Source organism: Anolis carolinensis, chromosome 4 (genome assembly GCF_035594765.1).
Source record: "Anolis carolinensis isolate JA03-04 chromosome 4, rAnoCar3.1.pri, whole genome shotgun sequence".
Classification (NCBI taxonomy): Eukaryota; Metazoa; Chordata; class Lepidosauria; order Squamata; family Dactyloidae; genus Anolis; species Anolis carolinensis.
Window position 1 is genome coordinate 191942156 of NC_085844.1, and position 21225 is coordinate 191963380.

General features: G+C 40.6%; 1 protein-coding gene across 1 annotated transcript in view; it reads right to left on the reverse strand.

Moving 5' to 3' along the window:
- apobec2 (apolipoprotein B mRNA editing enzyme catalytic subunit 2) overlaps nt 1–18068 on the reverse strand; it is a 21322-nt gene extending 3254 nt beyond the window's left edge. Inside the window, exons 1-2 of the mRNA XM_003220349.4 lie at nt 17803–18068; nt 128–675 (exon numbers count right to left, since the gene is read on the reverse strand). Of these exons, the coding sequence (XP_003220397.1) occupies nt 135–675; nt 17803–17951 (690 nt within the window). The 5' untranslated portion in view covers nt 17952–18068 and the 3' untranslated portion in view covers nt 128–134. The remainder of the gene's footprint in view (nt 1–127; nt 676–17802) is intronic.
- Nucleotides 18069–21225: the final 3157 nt, after the last annotated feature.

Genomic DNA, 21225 nt, shown 5'->3' on the forward strand with positions numbered 1-21225 from the left:
TTGTTTAAACTCAGCAGAATATCTTGGGCTCACCTTTCCAAACTGTATTTAGGTTGTCTGAGAAGCTGCCTTAAAAAAGAGAAATGTTAAAAAGTAGAAATAAAATTCCCAGAGGTCATATACTTACATGAATCTCAATGTAAAACCTCAGCTAGTTTTTCATCATAATACTGGAAGTTTTCTTGAATGTCATCCCAGGGAGCAAATGCCTTTGGTTCCTCCCCTTCCTCCTGCTCTACAAAATTCTTCCAGACGTATTCAAAGTCTTGAGGCTTCATGATCCTCAGTTTGCAGCCGGCTGCTTTCATTTGCTTCAGGGCTGCTTGGATGTCAGGTTCCTCCCACATGAAGAGACGGCCCACTGCAATGGAGAGACGCAGGTTCTTGTTCTTCTTCAGAGCCTTTACTATCCGTTCAGCGCAGCTCACGCAGGGGCTAGAAGAGACATACCAAGTGACCTCATAGCGAAACCCAGGCTCACAGGTGGGCAGGATGGTATTGAAGAATGCCTCTTCTGCATGGGCTGCTGCGTGTTCATCTTCCAGATAGCCCCGTAAGGTTTTTGATTCTTTGCCTTGCATCTCTATGATGTAGCACAGGAAGGTCTTGTTCCTGCCCGAGCTGTATTCTACATTCTTGAACTGGAATTTGAAAAAGAAGGCTGGAAGACGTTCCCTGTGGAAGAGACAAAGTCACTATTTATAGCCACACAGTCTGTAATACATAATTTTTTTCAGTAGCATATATTGATCTGAACACATCCGATCTTAATTGCTTTCAGAAGTTCACTGTTGGGGTGGGAGACAAAGGGATTTTCTGGCAGAGCTAGGGAACGATTATTGCTTGAAATCCTTGAGAGCCATTACTGGTCAATTTAAGGTATCTTTCTTTTTTCCTTTCTTTTTGCATTAACATAATTTCTCAATATTGCTTTGTGTGATACACAAAAAAAAGATAAGACCTGGGCAATAGCTAAATGTCCTTAGTGTGTTAATTCTGTGTGTAGAAACCACCATACCATTTCAGGTTACCTGGAAGTCTAGGATAGAAATCGGTGAAAATAACAGAGGCTTGTGCTTGGAATTAGAGCAAGAGGAATTACTGCGAGAGAAAATTACAATACAACCTCCCAGATGTTCAACTGGTACCAGTGCTGGTGTTGTAGTTGGGCCAAGGGGCAGTAATGGTTCTATGGGTGAAACAGCTAGAAGGAGAAAAAGGGCTAATAGAGAGCAGTTGCCTGTTCTCCTTGGGTCCTGGCTGTACAGCTTCCTGATGATCCGGATTGAATCCTGCTTCAGTGTTCCTGACTTCTGACTCCTGTTCGGCTCCTGACAACGACGTTTCCAGTTTGGCGTTTGCTTTGGCGTTCCTGCTCCAGCGTTTCCAGTTTGGCGTTGGCTTCGGCTTTCCTGCTCCGGCGTTTCCAGTTTGGCATTTGCATTGGCTTTCCTGCTCCGGCGCTTCCAGTTTGATGTTCGCTTTGGCGACCCTGCTTCAGCGCTTCCAGCTTCGTACTTGCCTTGGCGTCCCTGCTTTGGCATTTCTACTTCGGCATTTCTGGTTACTGAACCCGGTTCGACTCCTGACTACGTCTGTGCTTGCTCCTGGCTTGGCGTTTTTAGTTTCCTCCTTTGGTCTTTGAAACTCGGCCTGGCTTTCGACTACGCTTCTGTTTGCTGCCTTTTGGGAGCGTTTAGCTCCTCTTTAGCTCTTTGAGCCACAGCATTATGTGGCGTCAGCTTTGGTGGCGTTTGTGTTATGTTTGATGCGGATTATCAAGCCAGATAATCCAGATTATCCTTTTGTTCTTGCTTTTTGTCTTCTTTTGAACTAAGACTTTTACCTTTTAAAAGAAACACTGCAGTTAAGTGTTTTTGAGTTTAAAACATCATCTAATAAACATTTAAGAACTTTTATTGTGTGTGTGGCTCTTTAAGAGGCGGCTGTATCACGACAGCTGGGGCCATTTTGACAGTGAGAGAAAACATGGCTCTTAATCAAAGTTGTTGGAAACTTAAGTATTAAATTTTGTAATATGCTATAAGCCTGATTGCTTTGCCTGAGATCCATGGATACAAAGTAGCATATAACTAGTTCAGCAAATAATCACTTGTTTTATTTCAAACTAAAGTAGCTGTCCAGGTTGTTTTATTTCCAACTAAAGTAGCTGTCCAGGTTGATGCTCATACTTGCTGGGGAGATAGGAATTGTAACTCAGTACATCAGGAAGGCAGCAGACCAGGACAAACTGTTCTAATGGGTGTGTTTGCAAGAGCTGTTGTTAGGTTGCTGGTACAACGATCTGCATTCATTCCCATGCCGTTACTATTTGTGTTTTATTTCTTCTGAAATGTCAATGGTATTAAAATATTACAAGGTATACTTACTTTGGATGTGTTTTGGTTTGGCTATTTTCTACCGGATTTTTTTGCCATCTGTGATACCCTGGTAAATTTACACAATTGTACCTGTTCAAGCATATCCATTTAACACATTTCCCTCATCTAATATGGTGTTGTTACAATGAAAGCGATGAATAATGAAATGAAAATTGCCTACATAAGCTTAGTCACAATGTAATTAGATTTTCTGCCTTCAAGATATGTGTCTAGGATAAAAACATTATGTGTGGTCTTAGATTCCTAAAACCACCAAGTAACATGTTGTGTCTCTTGATAGATATGTGTTCAATCAAATAGAAACTAAAAGTGTGTCTCTAGATTAGTCCTTCACCAGTACTTTGTTCTGATTTTTGAACATATCTCCAGATTAAGCTTTAAGACACTAAATTTATCTATAAAGATTTGCAATAAAAATCCAACAAGACTTGCAAATATTGCTCACCCACCGTCTTCTATTTTTATTTTCCAAAAGGGTAGTCTCGGGCAAGTTACATAGCGAAACGTAATACTGAATACATATTGTCAAGAAAACCCTATAAGATCCCATAAATTAAAGTTGATTTGGAGGCACATAGTAACAACGAATGATAAGATTAATCCTTTTGAATGTATTCTCATCAACTTAACTTGATATTAAGATGGGTATCTTCTTCCATTTTTATTACAGCTCATTAATTACAGCCATTCACTCCTTCATTCCAACTCACGCAAGGTAGCACTTAATCCCAATACATATTTTCCTTGCCCTTAGGAATAAGAATCTTCTCTGACCTTTCTGCAGCTTGGGTACAGATTCTGCTTGAGTCATAGATGAGTCAAAGTTTGGAAACCTGCCTCTTAGTTGGAATCTACATTACATTGCAAAAGCTATTCATTCTGCAAGTTTATTAAAGTAAGGAGTGAATTTCATGCAGGAGTATTACTGCAATTATATTTAATTTTCTCTGCAGCTGTACATCAACTTGTTATATGATAGCCATTTTGTAGTTCTTTCGGATATGTGTCATCAGTTGCATTTGGTATTTTTAGTCAGTTTATATCCCTCTATTTTGCAAAAAACTGATCCTCAAATTAACTAGCAACAATACTATTGAAATAAAGAATACATACAGTTGAAACATAAAACAAGGGGGGAACAAAACAGATTTGAAAAACCACAGCAACCAATTTCAAGTAAAACCCAATTAGATGCCAAAATTATCTGAATAAAATGGTTTTTGCCTTGTAGTGGGAGGACAATAATATGGAAGTGCTCACCAGAAAGCCTTCTTACATTTTCATGATCCTACTTCTGACATTTCTTGCTATTGTCTCCTTGTCAAGTTTAAGAATTGCTCTGCTGACTTATTTATCTTCCAAATTTTGGTCTCAGAATTGCAGACCTGACACAGGTATATCTTTCATGGAGGGAACAGAGATTGTTGTTTCAGGGAGGTTATGAATGCTACTATCATGAAGCAGCAGGGTTTGTTAGTTTTTGCCTAGTGGGAAGATCTCTGGTGCAAATATGGTAACATATCTTATTGGTAGAACATGAGCTTTGTATGGAGAAAGTCCTAGGTTCAGTACCCTAATGGACTGGATAGCAAATGATGCTACAGACATCTCACTGAGATCTTAGAAAGCTGATCTTAGATAAAGTTAACAAGCATTGAGTTGGAATAATGTCATTGAAGCTTCTACAAGAGAATGCCTTGTATCTTGCCAACAACCTTCCTTTTGTAAAAGTGTGCTACAGCAAAGTTACAAATGATCAAATGTCAGAGAAATACACATAAACAAGGCTGCACTTAAAAGTGTTGGGGAGATTACAGTTAGTGCAAAATGCAAAAACCAGAGCGTTGTTGGGTGTACATGTTACAGACTATATAACACACATATTGAAAGAACTCCAGTTTGCTTCTAAAATTGCTTTGTTTTAAAATCACATTTTAGACTGGGTTTAAAAATTTTAAATGTGTTTTCAAAACATTTTATTTTTATATTGTTCTAATTGTTTTTATTTTTTTTGTTGTCTTGGGAGTCCTTGTGAGCTGGGAGATGGCATAGAAATACTTAAATATCTATATGGTAAGATTTTTCAATAGACAAAAACCATTTAGGTGACTGCAGTGTGTATCTAAAACAAAGCAGAAAAACTAGAGTTTTAAGTGGTTTTGTGTTAGTACAGTTTGTTCACTGTGCATACCAATGCAGCCAAAAAAGCATAGTATATGTAGTATAACAATCAGTGTTATTTTTGTTGTATTGCAATTAACTGTAATCACAGTGTACAAATCCTTGTGTGTGCATGTGCATGCCCACATGCACTGTTTAGACCTTAGAACTTGCCCTAAGACTTTGAAGTCTCTGGTCTCAGAAATCACAGTTTGTACCAGATGGCTTATTCACCCTGTGGCTCTGAATTGCTTAGTTATTCATCATTGAAAGGGCAAGGGGAAAAGAAGCTGCATGTACTATAAATCATCACATGCACACACAGAGGACAGACAGTTGCCTTTTAGACAGTTTTGCATGCTTTTCAACTGCTCCTAAATAGTTCTTTATTTCTCAACCAGCAAAAACTCAAAATTTACAGCAAATCCAAATTTATAGTATACTGGATTTCTGGTACTGAAAGACATGATCTAGCTGAGTGCTTTTGATATGTTTACTTTTTGTGTGATGATTATTTCTATAACTTATGTATGTGTGTTTCTGTTTGGAAATGAAGAGTGAAAATGTATGTGTATATATGTATGTGAAATGTATGTGAAACAGATACAGCCCATTTATCATTGGGGAGAAATGAGTTGTATAAATGAGCTATCCCATCTGATTCCTTGAAGATAAATGCCAATGGATCTGTAATAATATAGAATTTATTCTGCCTTCTCTTTGTGCTTTGAATGTGCATATCTTGTGTAGCACCAATTGTAGATCTAGAATATGTCCTTTTGACCACCGAGAATCTCTTCTCTCCCCACACCTCACTTCACCCTTACTATTTCCAGATAGAAAGCTGCTAAGGAAAGTACAGCATTTTTCATAGTGGAAAGTAAGCTGTCAACACTGCCTTGATATTCACCTGTTCCCAGCATGTTAAGCAGTTGTCATTGCAGTTCAGCTGTACAAATTAGAGCACGCAAGGATTTGGAGGCATCTGTCTGTGTCATCATTGTCCCTGTACAGTGCATTTCCTTCCCTGGACACTACTCTTTGGAGCTGAGAGAGTGGTTGTTATTTTTCTGATCCATAGAAGCAAACTATTTTGGTTTTGTAAGCTCTATATGAGTTAAGTTCATGCTTATTATGACCATTTTCCCTATTAGCTCAGACTGGCCTAGATCTTTTAAGAAGGAATTTTCCTAATGTTCAATATATAGGTGGTTTTAACTGATGTTACAGAGTTTAGAATTTATTAGTATTGTGGAGACATTTAAATGTGAAATTCATGCTTATGTTCTATGTAGAACTGAGATAAAACCAATTCATAGAGGTAAATTTGTATAACATAATACATTTTTAAGTATGTACTTTGTAGACTTCATTAGACATGAAAGTTGGTAGTGTCAAATGGAATGCTTTATAACTAAAGGTACATGAAGGTTTGATTTAGAAAGTGGAAAAAGTACTTTGTTAGACCACAAGTCACAAAATCCCCTGGTCAAATTCAGTTACACTGGCCAACATACATTTTGTTGCCCCTGTTTCTGGGTATATTTGACCTGCTGATTCCACAAATTGCACCAGTTTTCCTCTATCAGCTCTAGTTTTTGAGATACAAAATATATGCCATATACCAGTCTTCATCTGCTTGCTCATAAAAACTCATGATAACCGTATCTAAGAAACTAGAGTTGATACTTACGTCGTCTATCCAATGCAGTTTTCTGAATCAGCACCCCAAATAACCCCAGGAACAGGGTGAAAAACTAGACAACAATAACTTTTTTGTTGGACTGTGTCAACATCCATTATCCCTTGATGGGCATCGGTTTATTCTGTCGGTGCCCATTTCCTCTTAAAACAAAATTCCTAGCCTCGATTATTGATAGATAATTTGTAATAATTAGATAATAATTTAATGTAATCAATTTTATATGAAGATTTGAGTCTTCGGAATAATTCATAGGTAAACTGGACATGTCCTGGAATGTGGCTATGGAATAACCTACAATATAATGAGCAGAGCAGCAATTCAGCTTTATGGTGATAGTATGCATACATTGCGTATCCATCAGTTCAACCATCTACAGCTTGAACAATTTTTTAAAAAAATCCAAAAAAGCAAGCTTTTATAATGGGACTTGAGCACAATGTTGGTATTTGTGTGGGGTGTCCATGAATCAGATCTCACCAAGGGCCCACTGTTTTGCTTTTCCAAGGGCTCAGCATTCTTCAAATACATTTTGTGATAACTGTTTGTTGTTGTTGTTCAATCACTCAGTCATTTCTGACTATTCGTGACCTCATGGACCAGTCCACACCAGAGCTCCCTGTCGGCTGTCACCGCCCCCAGTTCCTTCAAGGTCAAGCCAGTCTCTTCAAGGATACAATCAATCCATCTTGCCCTTGGTCGGCCTCTCTTCCTTTTTCCTTCCATTTTCCCCAGCATCATGATCTTTTCCAAGCTTTCCTGTCATCTCATGATGTGGCCAAAATACTTAATCTTTGCCTCTAATAACCTTCCCTCCAGTGAGCAGCTGGGCATTATTTCTGGACTATGGACTGGTTAGATCTTCTTGCAGTCCAAGACATCCCACCAATAACCATGTCCAGTGTGCCCTGGCTCATAGATCTTACATTCCAGGTTCCTGTAGTGTGCTGATCTTTAGAACATCGGATTTGTCGTTCACCTCCAGCACCGTCGGCCGTTAGCCTTCCTTTCAGCTTTGAGCTAACTGCATCATCACATCTGGGGCTAGTTGAACTAGTCCTCTGTTCCTCCCCAGTAGCATTTTGACCATCTTCTGACCTGGGAGTTGTACTGATCCATGTAGTTTTCATGGCAAGAATACTGGGGTGGGTTGCCATTACCTTCCCCAGGGATTGTATTTAGTCTGACCTCTCTGCCATGACCTTCCTGTCTTGGGTGGCCCTTCACAGTTTAGCTTATGGCATCATTGAGGCACACAAGCCCCAGCACCATGTCAAGGTAACAATCCTTTGCATGGGGGTGATAACTGTACAACACCTTTAAATGGAGTCACTCCTGTTACTCAACACTAAATTATACTGCTGAGGTTGATAATTAGCTTTTTCTAAGGCTCATTGGTAGTTTCTTGAGATGATATGTGAACCAGGATCTTTCCATTCCACATCGAACTGTGTGGGGTGATAGTATTTTAGGTGCTTCTAAATTTTATTGCCATAGCTTGGGATCTCAATAAAAGAAGCATCTCTCCCTCTATATTTCTGTATGAAAATTGAAGTCTTAGAGTGGCTTCTTTTGTATACCAACAGTGGGGACGATACATTTTGGGAGGGTTGTAGCACACTAATTATGGGGTAGGGTACCCTCCCCATAGAGTCCCAATTGGTGTCAACACTAATGCTTTTCTAGCCCTCATTAATTTTTATTAAAGCCTTTGGGCTCCAATTGATTTTACCCCATTTGTTCATGTGGTATGATCAGCATTATTTTAACTTTTTAAAAAATGTTTTAAGGAATCGTTTTATTTTTAGTCTTTTGACATTATTATTACTGTTGTTTACTGTCCTCATTTTATTTTATAGTAGGCTGGACAAAGATCCTCAATTATAGAAAGGGATATAAATGTTTAAAGAAATAATAGGTACTGCTCCATGTTCTATCTCTCACACTGTACCCAAAGCTGTTAAAAATTATTCCACATATTTGAAGCGCCCGTGGAGTAAGTTAAGTTTTGAAAGTGCTTAGTACAGTGGCTTAATATCCTAGGATGAAAGACTTGGCAATATTTTGTGAGGCTTTGTCTCCATGGAAAAATTGCTGTGTCTTTTACATCTATCATTTAAACCAAGCAGCTGTGCTTCTAACTGAAGCTTGAGTTTCCAGCCTTGAACTTCATTTGTGGACTCTGGCCTCTCTTTGAAATAATAAATAATGTTACAATTAGTCATCTTTGTCAGATATAGAGCTTTAATTTTGTTGGTAATCTCCTTTCAGACTTTCATCTCTAATACACATAATGCGTCCGCTTAAACTGCAAGAACAACTGGAGAACAGTGTACACAATCTCAATGTAGTCTTAGAGCATAGAATAACAACAGTGACCATCAGGTGTCTTTGTATTAAAAATATGATGTTAAAGATGTTTTATTTTATTAAAGGCTATATAAATAGGCAATATAGCAGCATATGAAAAGAGTTCTGAATAGTGCTCTTTGCGAGGATAAACTATGGATTACAAGTAAATATCGGTAATATCTACAAATCAGCATCACTGAGTTTTTAAAATGGATACCCTTGTAGAGCAAGGGTGTACATGTCTAGAAGAAGAGTTCAGTGGGATTTACACATTTAAAGATATGACAGATAATCTTCAATTCTAAAACACACTTTATTCCCCATATCAACATCTCTAAAAACAGGGTGTGTCTTATTTCTGTCGGTGGTACTGAATTGTGGTAATTGAAGAACTATGGTAGTATGCTCACTTTGATCTGGAAACTCTTCTTTTTTTAAAAAAGTGTTTTCCATTGGAAATACAGTAGAGTCCCACTTATCCAACATAAACGGGCCGGCAGAACGTTGGATAAGTGAATACGTTGGATAATAAGGAGGAATTAAGGAAAAGCCTATTAAACATCAAATTAGATTATGATTTTACAAATTAAGCACCAAAACGTCATGTTATACAACAAATTTGACAGAAAAAGTAGTTCAATATGCAGTAATGCTATGTAGTAATTACTGTATTTAAGAATTTAGCATCAAAATATCAGAATGTATTGAAAACATTGACTACAAAAATGCGTTGGATAATCCAGAATGTTGGATAAGTAAGTGTTGGATACGTGAGACTCTACTGTAGCTGTTTGTAGTGTTGCTCACTTCCCATCCTTCTGTTTAAATCAAGCGTGGGAATCACATGCCCCACATCCCAGAGGTTGCTGGGCTATAATTTCCAGCTGCAATGGCAAGGAATTTATGGTGTTATAGTCCAACAACATCTGAAGGGCTGTAAGAATGCCATCATAGATTTAAAGGCAACTTACCGTATTTTTCGCTTTATAAGACGCACCTGATGATAAGACGCACCTAGTTTTCATAGGAAGAAAATGGGGAAAAATAATTTGAACTAAAAGATGACCCACACTTTCTTGTGAACTGCCTCCAGCTTCCTCCGCCGGCCCGGGAGCAGCGCGTCTTCCCCGCTGGCGGGTGCTTGTGGGGCGGGCATTTTCCCCGCCGAGGCCGCCGGCTGCTGTGGGGGCCGGTGGTTCATGCCTAGCCCTTCCTCCTCCTCCTCCTCCTCCTCCTCCTCCTCCTCCTCCTCCTCCTCCTCCTCCTCCTCCGCTGGCTTCCTGGCAATGGTGGCTGCTCGGCCTCGAGGCGGGAGGAGGAGAAGGCAGGCGCAGCAGTGGTGGCGACAAGCGAGGGGCGCCTCCCGCCGCCAGCGCCTCCTGCGGGGCCTACTCCGAGAAATCCAGGCGGCGGCTCAGTCCCGGCCTGGACCGGCCAGGCCTCTTCTGCCTCGGAGGGAAGGGAGGGAGGCGAAGGCAAGAGAGAGCGAGAGAGGCCCGCCCTCAGCAGCCAGGGGGGAGGAGGAGGAGGAGGATGGCCCCTTCCCCCCGCTCGCTCTCAGTTCCCAGTCATATTGCGTTTATAAGACGCACTGACTTTTTCCCTCTATTTTGGGGGGGGGAGTGCGTCTTATAAAGCGAAAAATACGGTATTTGCTTCCTTTTTTATTTCTGTCTATACAGCAGTGTATGTGAACTGCAGCCTTTTATTTGTGGATGCTCTTAAAAGTGATGCCCCTTGGGTGATGTCTCTGCCCACATCTCCAGTTTTAACAATTATGAAGTCATCCTAAATAGTACATGTGAGTTGCAATTCAACATTTATTTAATTCAACATAAAATGACCACTCCCGTGACTCCATAGTATTGAGCTATGGCAAGAGTATATGGCCCTTCTAGTACCTTTCAACTCTGTCATTCTAAAACTGTAATGTAGTAAGATGTGCCAATTAGGCATAGGAAATATTAGTCCTAATGGAGTTCTCATCTTCACAGTAGTGCTGCCAAATCAGATGAGTCTAAGACCACTTGGCAACAATTGCATTAGCAGACATTGGAATTAAGGGCTTTTCTCTAAACAAAATTTATGAACAACAGGAGTAGAACAAACATCCACATTTAAGCAGAACAAATGGCTTTGGCTCTATGTTTGTGCAAATGATTTGAGATGCATTTGCAAAACAATCCTAGGCATAGGATCAGGGGCGGTTCAACCGTTAGGCAAACTACGCAGTCGTTGAAGGCGCCATGAGTTGGAAGGGTGTAGCCTGCCTCTCCCCCCCTTCCTGGCTCCCCCACCCTCTTTGTGCCCTCCGACCTCCTCCCCCTCCCCAGAAGTCACTGCCGCCAGGAGGAGGAGGAGGCGGAATAGGCGGAGGCGGCGGGGACAAAGCAGTGGAAGGAGAGGAAGGCCACACCTGGGCCTCCCTCCTTGTCCTCTGTCCACAGCGCCCTCCGCCCAGGCGTGGCCTTCCTCTCCTTCCGTATGGGATGGAGTGCTATCAGTATGCAAATGCAACCAAATATATTTCTCTGTGCCTTCAAAAACAGCTTTAGTTCTTTAAATGCCTGGAGGAAGTAATGGGTTGGTTGAAGAAAAACAAATGAAAATTGAATCCAGACAAAACAAAGGTGCTTGCCGTCAAGGGTCCTAATCTGAGGGTGGGAGTGTGACCGTATCAACCAGTTCTGGAGTTACACTCCACCTGAAAGACTGCTTTTGCAGCTTGGGAGTGCTCCTGGATCTGTCTCTCCAAATGTTAGCCCAGGTAGATGCGAGTAGAAGTGCTTATTACTAGCTTTGGCTGATGTGCCAGCTGTGCCCCTTCCTAGAGTCAGAGGGCCTAAAATAATAGTGTATGCATTGGTAACTTCAAGGTTGGACTTCTGCAATGTGCTTTACATTGGGCTACTTTTATAAGAAGTTCAGAAACTCCAGCTGGTTCAAAATACAGCAGTAAAATTGGTTACAGGAGCATCAAAGAGTGAGCATTTTACATCCTTGATTACAGTCACTCCATTGGTTGCCAATTCGTTTCTGGGCAAAGTACAAAGTGCTGGTTTTGACTTTTAAAGCCCTACATGGTTTGGGTCCAGGTTACCTACAGGATTGCTTCTCCCATACAATCCGCCCTGAACATGTAGGCCCTCTGGGGGACGGCTACTCCAACCAGCTAGAACCAAACTGGCCACTGTCACCCAGAGGACCTTTTCATCGGCCAACCCAAGACTGTGGAACAACCTGTCAGAACAGCTTGACAACTAAATCAGCTGTTGGAATTTAAGAGACAATTGAAGGCACATCTTTTCTGGCAGGCCTACCTAGTCAATTTTTAATGATGAATTTTAAAACTCATGTCTTCTGTTTACTGCATTTTAATCTTCTGTGCTTTTTAAATATATTTACTTTATAATTATGTGTTTTTAACTGTGTTGTTGTGACAAATATGATAAGTGGTTTGAATGAAATTGTATGGAACATGTATGGTTGGGGTGGAGATGCCATCTTAAGATTGAAGCCTGAAAAACTACAAAAGGAGAATTCATGAACTGTAATTAAAGCTGATGAGCTGCTGACACTGATGACCAGAGACAAATGATTAACTCTTGGTGGAAAACAACATGTTTACATTACCAGATACAATGACTCTTTTTAAGGAAGTGAATACAATGTTCCTTAAGAAGGAAAACCAACATCTGTCCAGGATCTGATGGAGTTAGGATGTCTTAGCTGGAAAACACCTGTCATTCATTTACAACTTTCAGAGCCACATCAACAGAAATATTGCTATATAAGAGACACTTTACCATTCCAAAAATTGTAGTAGACCGGAGGACCACCCGCCATCTTCTGGTCCACTCCCCATCTTCTCCCAGGGATGGAGGAAGATGGTGTATTTGCAGAATAGCTGGGAACGCAATCTGGCCTAGTTCGAGGTCTCTTTTCCAGGAGAAGTAAGAAGAGATGGTAATGTATGCATGATGATGGGTGAATATGTATATGTGCGTGAATGCTGAGTGAAATGTAATTTCCCATGTTTGTTTACCCAATGTAGCTAGAGTCTGTGTGTCTACTTGCTTTATATTGCTCTGTGGTGTACTCTCATTGTGAATAAAATAACCTTTAAAATGCTTTTTAAAGCTTAAAAAGTATTCATGACTATATATCTGGCTGATAGCAATTGCAAAGAGTTATAGCTACTGACAGATAAATTTAATTTCCGTTGTAGAAGAATGTTGTTCTAAATGAATGCATCCTTTGGAGTCTCATGATATCTACTTAGCTATGCTAACAAGAAATCATAACATTCCAGAAAGGAGCTTAATTGGAAAAGCTGGTCAAATTCCCAGAACAGTTTCCATAGCTGCACCTGTCTGTTGGCAACATTTAAAAAATAAAAGGCAACACAACATGAAGCTTTCTTAATCCAAGGATAGCAACTGAAACATTTGAACTATTATGGGATAATTAAACCAAAATGCCAGTTAAGTTTAGTGTTTTTAATTCCTTCATTCACTGGATTAGTGGCCTCGTCAGATTGAAGCTGAAGATAAATTTGAACAGAGGTTCCTCCCTGCAGCTATAGAGGTTACTTTTTGGCTACTGCATTTTAAAAAATGGAAAAAGTTTATCCTGTTGAAGATGCTCAAAGTTTGGACAGAATCGCGAAAGTGATCTTGTGCAGTCTAAATGCATGAAATAGAAATTACCAACTAAAAGCAATTTGGTACAGTGAACAGTTACTGGAACAGAAGTCTAGGTCCAAATGTCATTTTGCTGTGGATACATTGAGGGTGCATTTATACTGTAGGATTAATGCAGTTTGCCACCACTTTAACTACCATAGCTTAATACTGTAGAACCATGTGAGTTGTAATTTGATGAAGTACCAGCAGTATTTGACAGAGAAGGCTAAAGACCTTGTAAACCATAATTCCCATGATTTCACAGCATTGAGCCATGCCAGTTAAAGTGGTGGTAAACTGCATTCATTCTACAGTGTAGATGCACTCTGAGTGGCATTTGGCAGGTAGGAGTTTCTTATTGCCTCATCACACTAGAGCATGGGTATACAGTAGAGTCTCACTTATCCAACACTCGCTTATCCAACATTCTGGATTATCCAACGCATTTTTGTAGTCAATGTTTTCAATATATCATGATATTTTGGTGCTAAATTCGTAAATACAGTAATTATTACATAGCATTACTGCGTATTGAACTACTTTTTTCTGTCAAATGTGTTGCATAACATGATGTTTTGGTGCTTAATTGGCAAAATCATAATGTAATTTGATGTTTAATAGGCTTTTCCTTGATCCCTCCTTATTATCCAACATATTCGCTTATCCAACATTCTGCCGGCCCGTTTATGTTGGATAAGTGAGACTCTACTGTACTTTAAATCCAGTTACTGCTTCCTGCAGAATTCTGGGGTTTGTAGTTTAACCTGGCTGAGCAGGTTAAAGGCCCCTCTCCTAAATTACAAGCCCCAGAATTTTGCATGAGGCATCAATTACATTTAAAGTGGATCCATGTTCTAGTGCAGTGGTTCCCAACTTTTGGGCCTCCAGGTATTTTGGACCAGCTCCCACAGTTCCTAACAGCTCGTAAGCTGGCTGGGATTTCTGAGAGTTGAAGTCCAAAACACCTGGAGGCTTAAAGGTTGGGAACCACTGCTCTAGTGTGATGAGGTCATTAGTTCCCCCATAGGAAAGAAAGGTCTCAGTGATTAAAAATGTGGGAAATATTCAGAGCTTTGGAAAGTTGCCTTCTTTAAGCTGTAACTGACTGAAAGGCAAGTTTGCTGTGAGGATCAACTAAAACCAACTACTCTCTGAAGTGTGTGGAGGAGTGTGGGGAATCCGGCACCCCGTGGCCAGCATTGCCTGGCTCCAGCCAAGGGTGATCAGATTGGGGGGGGGGGGGGGGGAGCGTAAGCTCGCAGCTTCCCCCCATGGATTCTATGGCAACACGTGTTGCCCTGGCGGTGGCATGCGCCGGCTCTGCCCTCCATCGTCTGATGGGAGTCGCGCGGTTCCATGAGTGACCTGGACTAAAATTGGCATATGCCGCCAATTTTAGCCCTTTGTGATGAGTTCGCAAGTATATTAAAATACTATCTGGAGGTGTTGAATTCAATGGCACTGGAAAAATATTCTAGGCAGAGCAATATTTGTCTTCAAAGTGTGCAGGCTCAAATTTTAATGCATTATTTTAAATGTTGAATTATCTTCATGGTATTTTTTTTGTCTCGGAACTGATGAGGCTAATTCTCACAAACAAATGTAACAATTATAGTTGAAGTTGTTTAAATACTGTACAGTAGGCTATTCTAGCTCTAGTCTTCGCCAAAACACATACATACACCAAACATCTCAGAAACATAATATAGCAGCACAGTTACAGTAGAGTCTCACTTATCCAACAAAAACGGGCCGGCAGAACATTGGATAAGTGAATACGTTGGATAATAAGGAGGAATTAAGGAAAAGCCTATTAAACATCAAATTAGGTTATGATTTTACAAATTAAGCACCAAAACATCATGTTATACAACAAATTTGACAGAAAAAGTAGTTCAATACGCAGTAATGTTATGTTTTAATTACTGTATTTACGAATTTAGCACCAAAATATCAAGATGTTTTGAAAACATTGACTACAAAAATGCGTTGGATAATCCAGAATGTTGGATAAGTGAGACTCTACTATATTACTACACTGGTGTTTGTGAGGTTCAATCCAATTCTTTAGTTGCTTGATGGATTACAGTACTGAAGACTCAGATATAATAGTAGAACAGTTAGTGTTGTGGGAAAAAATACTGTTTTAGTCAACCAGAACCTCCAGAGTACAACAGGATGCAACAACAAAAAATACCAGTTGCTTCCCTAGTTTATGGCCAGTGTGAGAGTATGCACCTGTCTTTATCCTCTTGTCCACTTTTATGATCATGTACTGTAACCACAACCATGTCGTCGTTTTTACATACCTGTGACTTGTAATCCATGAAAATTCTTTCTGAAATAACCCATTGCTCCTAGATCCTCCCCTTGCCCCATCTCCCCTTCCTTTTTATGGTATAACAGTAAAGCTCAAAGATATTACTTTTTATATTAGAACTTTCTGGTTGGAGGTTCTGGTTCTGGTTGGCTAAAACTAACTTTTCCAAGTCCTGGTAGTGGTTAGTTCAAATGTCAGGCTCTGACTGGTGAAACCCAGCTTCACATTCTTACCAGATATGTTTGGACCTTTCACTGCCAACCTAACCTCCCTTGTGGTTTTATGGGTATAAAATGGGGTTAAGAAAGGGTTGATCAAATCATTTAGTCCATCCTGAGCTCTTTGATGGAAAGATGGAGTAGCAATTCCATAAACAAATAAAAACATCTCCTATTTTCAGTTACAGGGAAATGTTTTGCTCTTTTTCCTTTCTAGCAGTGTAAACAATTCTGACAAAGCTAAACACTTCAAACTTTTGCCATCCTGAGCCATGACTCAGTTTACCAAAAGCAATTGCCAATAGCCCATTTGAAAAATATTTTGCAACAGGTTTAATGATCATGCAATTGTTCCCTTAAAGTTCCACTGCTTCAAAAGGACTTTTTGTGTTGCTAGGGAAGTATGTTGTTTTATAGGATTGCAGTCAGGAGTTCTACTTTCAAATGATTTAGTCATCTGTGCTGTTGAAGTTAACATTTGCAATTTGGTCCAAAACTATAACTTGCTACTGTTTGCAATTGTACAAAATGAATACAATTTGATTTCTAGGGTTAGCTGAAAGATCTTTTCATCAGCATTTATTCTGGATGAACTCATTCTGTTCCTTGCAATTCCAGTAAGATCAAAATGGCTAGAGAGACAGTGAAGAGCTTGGTGTTACAAAGAGGATGACCCAAATTTCCAGCTAAGATATAATTGCATGTATGTCTTTGATTAAAGTTTATAACCAATTCAGATTTGTCTTCGGAATGAAAAATATGGATAAGCAGTCATAGTAAGGGAATGAAGATAAAGTTATATTACTGAAAACTTGATGCCATGTGCATTTCATTAAGACAAATATTTGTAATAATTAAGGAGAGCAGCTTAAAATATATGTCTGCATAAATCTTCCTTTTGTCCAAGTGGTAGCTATTATTCTCAGTTGTGGAACTGAATTAGATCTTAATTCTTTCCAGTCCTACTCAGAAAGAGAAATGTTCAGAATTTCTCTTTAGTCTTTCCTTCTTTTTAATGGGGTGGCTTGTGTGGAAATAGTTAAATAAATGCATGATATTCTCACAGGCATGTAGGATGTTGCATGACAGACATTTTGCTATATGACTTAAATCCCCTAGTGATTTCAGAGGCATTGATAATAAAATTAAGGGATTTGCCACTAATGTGCTTTGCGCTTATCCTGCTTGATAGCATTTATGGCTCTCTAGGCTTAAGTACCCTAAAGGAACCTGATTCTGTCTGATCTTGGAAGCTAAGCAGCATCAACCCTGGTTAGTACTGGAATGAAAGACTGCCAATGAATATCGGGTGCTGTGGGCTATATTTCAGAGGATGGTAAAGGTAAAGCTTTCCCCCTGACATAAAGTCTAGTCGTGTCCGACTCTGGGGGTTGGTGCTCATCTCCATTTCTAAGCTGAAGAGCCAGCATTGTCTGTAGACACCTCCACGGTCATGAGGCTGGCAGGAGCGCCATTACCTTCTCACCAAAGCAGTACCTATTGATCTACTCATATTTGCATGTTCTTGAACTGCTAGGTTGGCAGAAGCTGGGGCTAACAACTGGAGCTCACCCCACCCCCCAGATTCGAACTGCTAACCTTTTGGTCAGCAAGTTCAGCAGCTCAGTGGTTTAACCCGCTGCACCACCAGAGGATGGAATGTGTATAAACCACCACTGAGTATTCCTTGCCTAATTATAAAACACTTGGGATCACCATATCAACTGGTGACTTGAAGGCACACATCCACACAAACCTTTTTTGGGAAAGCTCAGAAATTATGTCCCCCATTTAATCGGGGGGAAAAAACCTCAATCCTTGAACCTGAGGCAGATTTCTCTTTCCAAGCAAACCTGCAAACAACATGCTGGCCTGTAAAACCCTGAGCAAAAGCGAGGAAAGTTTCTTTTGCTTTTCATGCACATTGCTTCCATCTAATGCAAACAGAAAACCACTCTCTTACCCGGTAACAATTTCAAATGGTGGCAGAGGCTCTAACTTTGGCTTTTCAGCCTCTGCATTTTCTGCACCTTCTGCATTTTCTGCTCCTTCTGCATTTTCTGCTTTTTCACCATTCTGGGAGGCTGCGGGTTGCTCTTGTTTCTCAGCCATCCTGTTGCAGTGGATGCTTAAAGACCCCCGCTGTGGCCAAGAGCTCTCTCTGCTCAGGCTCCAGAAGCAGATATGTGAGAGCAGGAGGAGTGGTTGAGGGGAACGTTAGAGGTGCCAGTTGTCAGGAGCTATATATGGAATGGGAGCCCTGGCTGGGGTGGGAGCAGGCTAGGATGACCCCAGCAATCTCGGGTGTCGCCTTTCCCTCGTTCTCACTCTGGCCCTGGCCTCTTTCTGCCCTCCTTTATTTTAAATATGAAGCGAACAGGTCTGTGTGGGTGGGTTAACTCATGGGTGGAAAATCCTGGAGACAGAAGCCACCTATATATCCACAGCCATGACAGGAATCTGCATCCAAAGTTGGAAAGCTACCCACCGCTATATGTTTCTGGACTTGCCAGGGTGCCCTCCTGCTGCCCTTGAGAGAACACCCTTCCTTCAAAGGTAGAGAGGAAGAGGCAGGTGCAATGCCACTACCATTTTTTTCTTAATTGGTTTGTCAGTTGCTTGATATGGCATTAAGATCTCCTTTGTGTTCCTCTCATGAAAACCACTGCTTTAAAATACTGGTTAAAGCTAAGAGCCAGTATTAATTTTACACCAGTGTCATACAATAAGAGAGCCAGCATGGCCTTGCCAGTGGTTTGAGCACTGGTCGATAATTCTGGAGAGCAGGGCTCAATTCCCTATTCTGACATGGAAACCCATTGGGTGATTTTTGATAAGTCACCCATTCTCAGCCCCAGAAAAGCAAGCAGTTAGGTTCACTTTAATGTTGTCATAAGTCAAAAATGATTTGAACACACAATATCATACAACAAAACACCTGAATTATCCCATTTGTGGAAAAAAAATTTATCAGACGCCACTTGAGAAACTGCAAGTGGCTTCTGGTGTGAGAGAATTGGCCATCTGCAATTGCCCAGGGGATGCCCAGATGTTTACCATCCTGTGGGAGACTTCTCTCATGTCCCTGCATGGGAAGCTGGAGCTGACAGACGGGAGCTCACCCCGCTCCCCGGATTTGAACTGCCTACCTTTCGGTCAGCAGTCCTGCCGGCCCAAGGGTTTAACACACTGTGCCATCGGGGGTTCCTAATTTGTGGAATAATATTCCAGTTGCTACTGAGATAGGTCTTTTTCTTAGTCTCTTTCATGCATTAGCAAATCTGTTGGGCTGGACGATCTGGCTTATGCTGAAAAATTGAGACTGTCAAAACATACTTATTTTTAAAAGCTGGAACCTAACGTTTTCAAATCTGGATACCACTCTTATTACTGCACCAGCCTAGTTACCAACATTGCTGTTGTATTTGCAAGGTGATCACACTTATTGAAAAGAAACATTAGAAATGTTTGTGCTTGTCTTGCTTCTGTACAGTCCATCACATTATGTTTTGCTTAGTTGATATTAAACATCAAGGACTTTTACAGTTATGGAGCTATTAAAATGAATGTTCTGAATGTGCAGACAATTGTGAAAAGGTAGAGATCATGCTGCTCACCAGAACAGGAGTCTGCTTAAGCTGGTTTGGAAATATGGTAAGTGGATTATTTAAAATATAATGGATTTGAAATGCAGCAGATTGGGTCTAGACCTGAGAGGAGGGAAGATTTGGTGAGCTGATCTTGGCTACTGAAACTTTACTAAGGCATGTGTTCATTCTGAAAGTGTATACAGAGCACACAGCTAGACTACATAGCTTTATAAGCATACCTTTGGAATAACTGTATTGATCTGTGCTTAGCTACTCAAACCTTTCTGAAGATGGTGACTCTCTGGAATGGCTTTCATGTAGGATTTGGAATATAAAGATTTTTAATTCCACCACTCATGTATGCAACCATATTAATAATAGAAAGCAGCATTTGTGTTATATATAAAAGGTAAAGGTTTCCCCTGATGTTAAGTCCAGTCATGTCTGACTCTGGGGGTTGGTGCTCATCTCCATTTCTAAGCCGAAGAGCCGGCGTTGCCCATAGACACCTCCAAGGTCATGTGGCCGGCATGACTGCATGGAGCGTCGTTACCTTCCCGCCGGAGCGGTACCTATTGATCTACTCACATTGGCATGTTTTCGAACTGCTAGGTTGGCAGAAGCTGGAGCAAGAGCGGGCGCTCACTCCGCTCCCGGGATTTGAACCTGGGACCTTTCGGTCTGCAAGTTCAGCAGCTCAGGGCTTTAACACACTTTGCCACCGGGGGCTCCTGTGTTATATATACTGTATCTAGATATAAACCTTGCTCCCTCAGATTTTCATCCTTCTCCCCTTCCACACACTATTTCTTAGGTGTTAATATCTTGTTATCCCAATATCTTAAAGGACCCTTGTGTGGCTTTTCTCCCAACTCCAAACTGATCCTGGTGGTGTCCTCTGAGAGCAATATAGAGTATTACACAGAGAGCTGCAATACCTAGATAAAACTGGTGAAAATTTGGTAGCCTAGTTTCAACAAAGATAGTTTTGTCTTGCTACTTTTTCATATTTATATGAAATTCATGGTGTCCTTACCATACATCAAGGGGACTACTGACCGCATAGGGAAGCTGATGAAGAAGCACAACCTACAAACTATCTACAGACCCACGAAGAAAATCCAACAAATGCTACGGTCAGCGAAGGACAAGAGGGATCCTCTCTCTTCTGCAGGAGTCTACCGGATACCATGCAGCTGTGGACAAGTCTACATAGGGACCACCAAACGCAGCGCCCAAACAAGAGTCAAAGAACATGAAAGGCACTGCAGACTAATTCAACCAGAGAAATCAGCCATAGCAGAGCATTTGATGAACCAGCCTGGACACAGAATACTATTTGAGAACACAAAAATGCTGGACCATTCTAACAACTATCATGTCAGACTACACAGAGAAGCCATTGAAATCCACAAGCATGTGGACAACTTCAACAGAAAGGAAGAAACCATGAAAATGAACAAAATCTGGCTACCAGTATTACAAAACTCAAAAATCAGAACAGTAAATAAAAAGCAATACTCTGAAAACAGAGGGTTTCCATACATGAATCAACCAAGGGCAGTTAACGACTCTAAACAAAGGATGCCCCAGAGGCAGGAAGAAGACAGCAGATAAGCTTTTCAATGCTAATTTAAGTGATTAACTACACTACATTCATACTGACCTCTCTCACCCTAGACTTTCCACAGATATATATTAACCTCTTTGCTTAGTTTTCTCCATACCTCACAACCTCTGAGGATGCCTGCCATAGATGTGGGCGAAACGTCAGGAGAGAATGCTTCTGGAACATG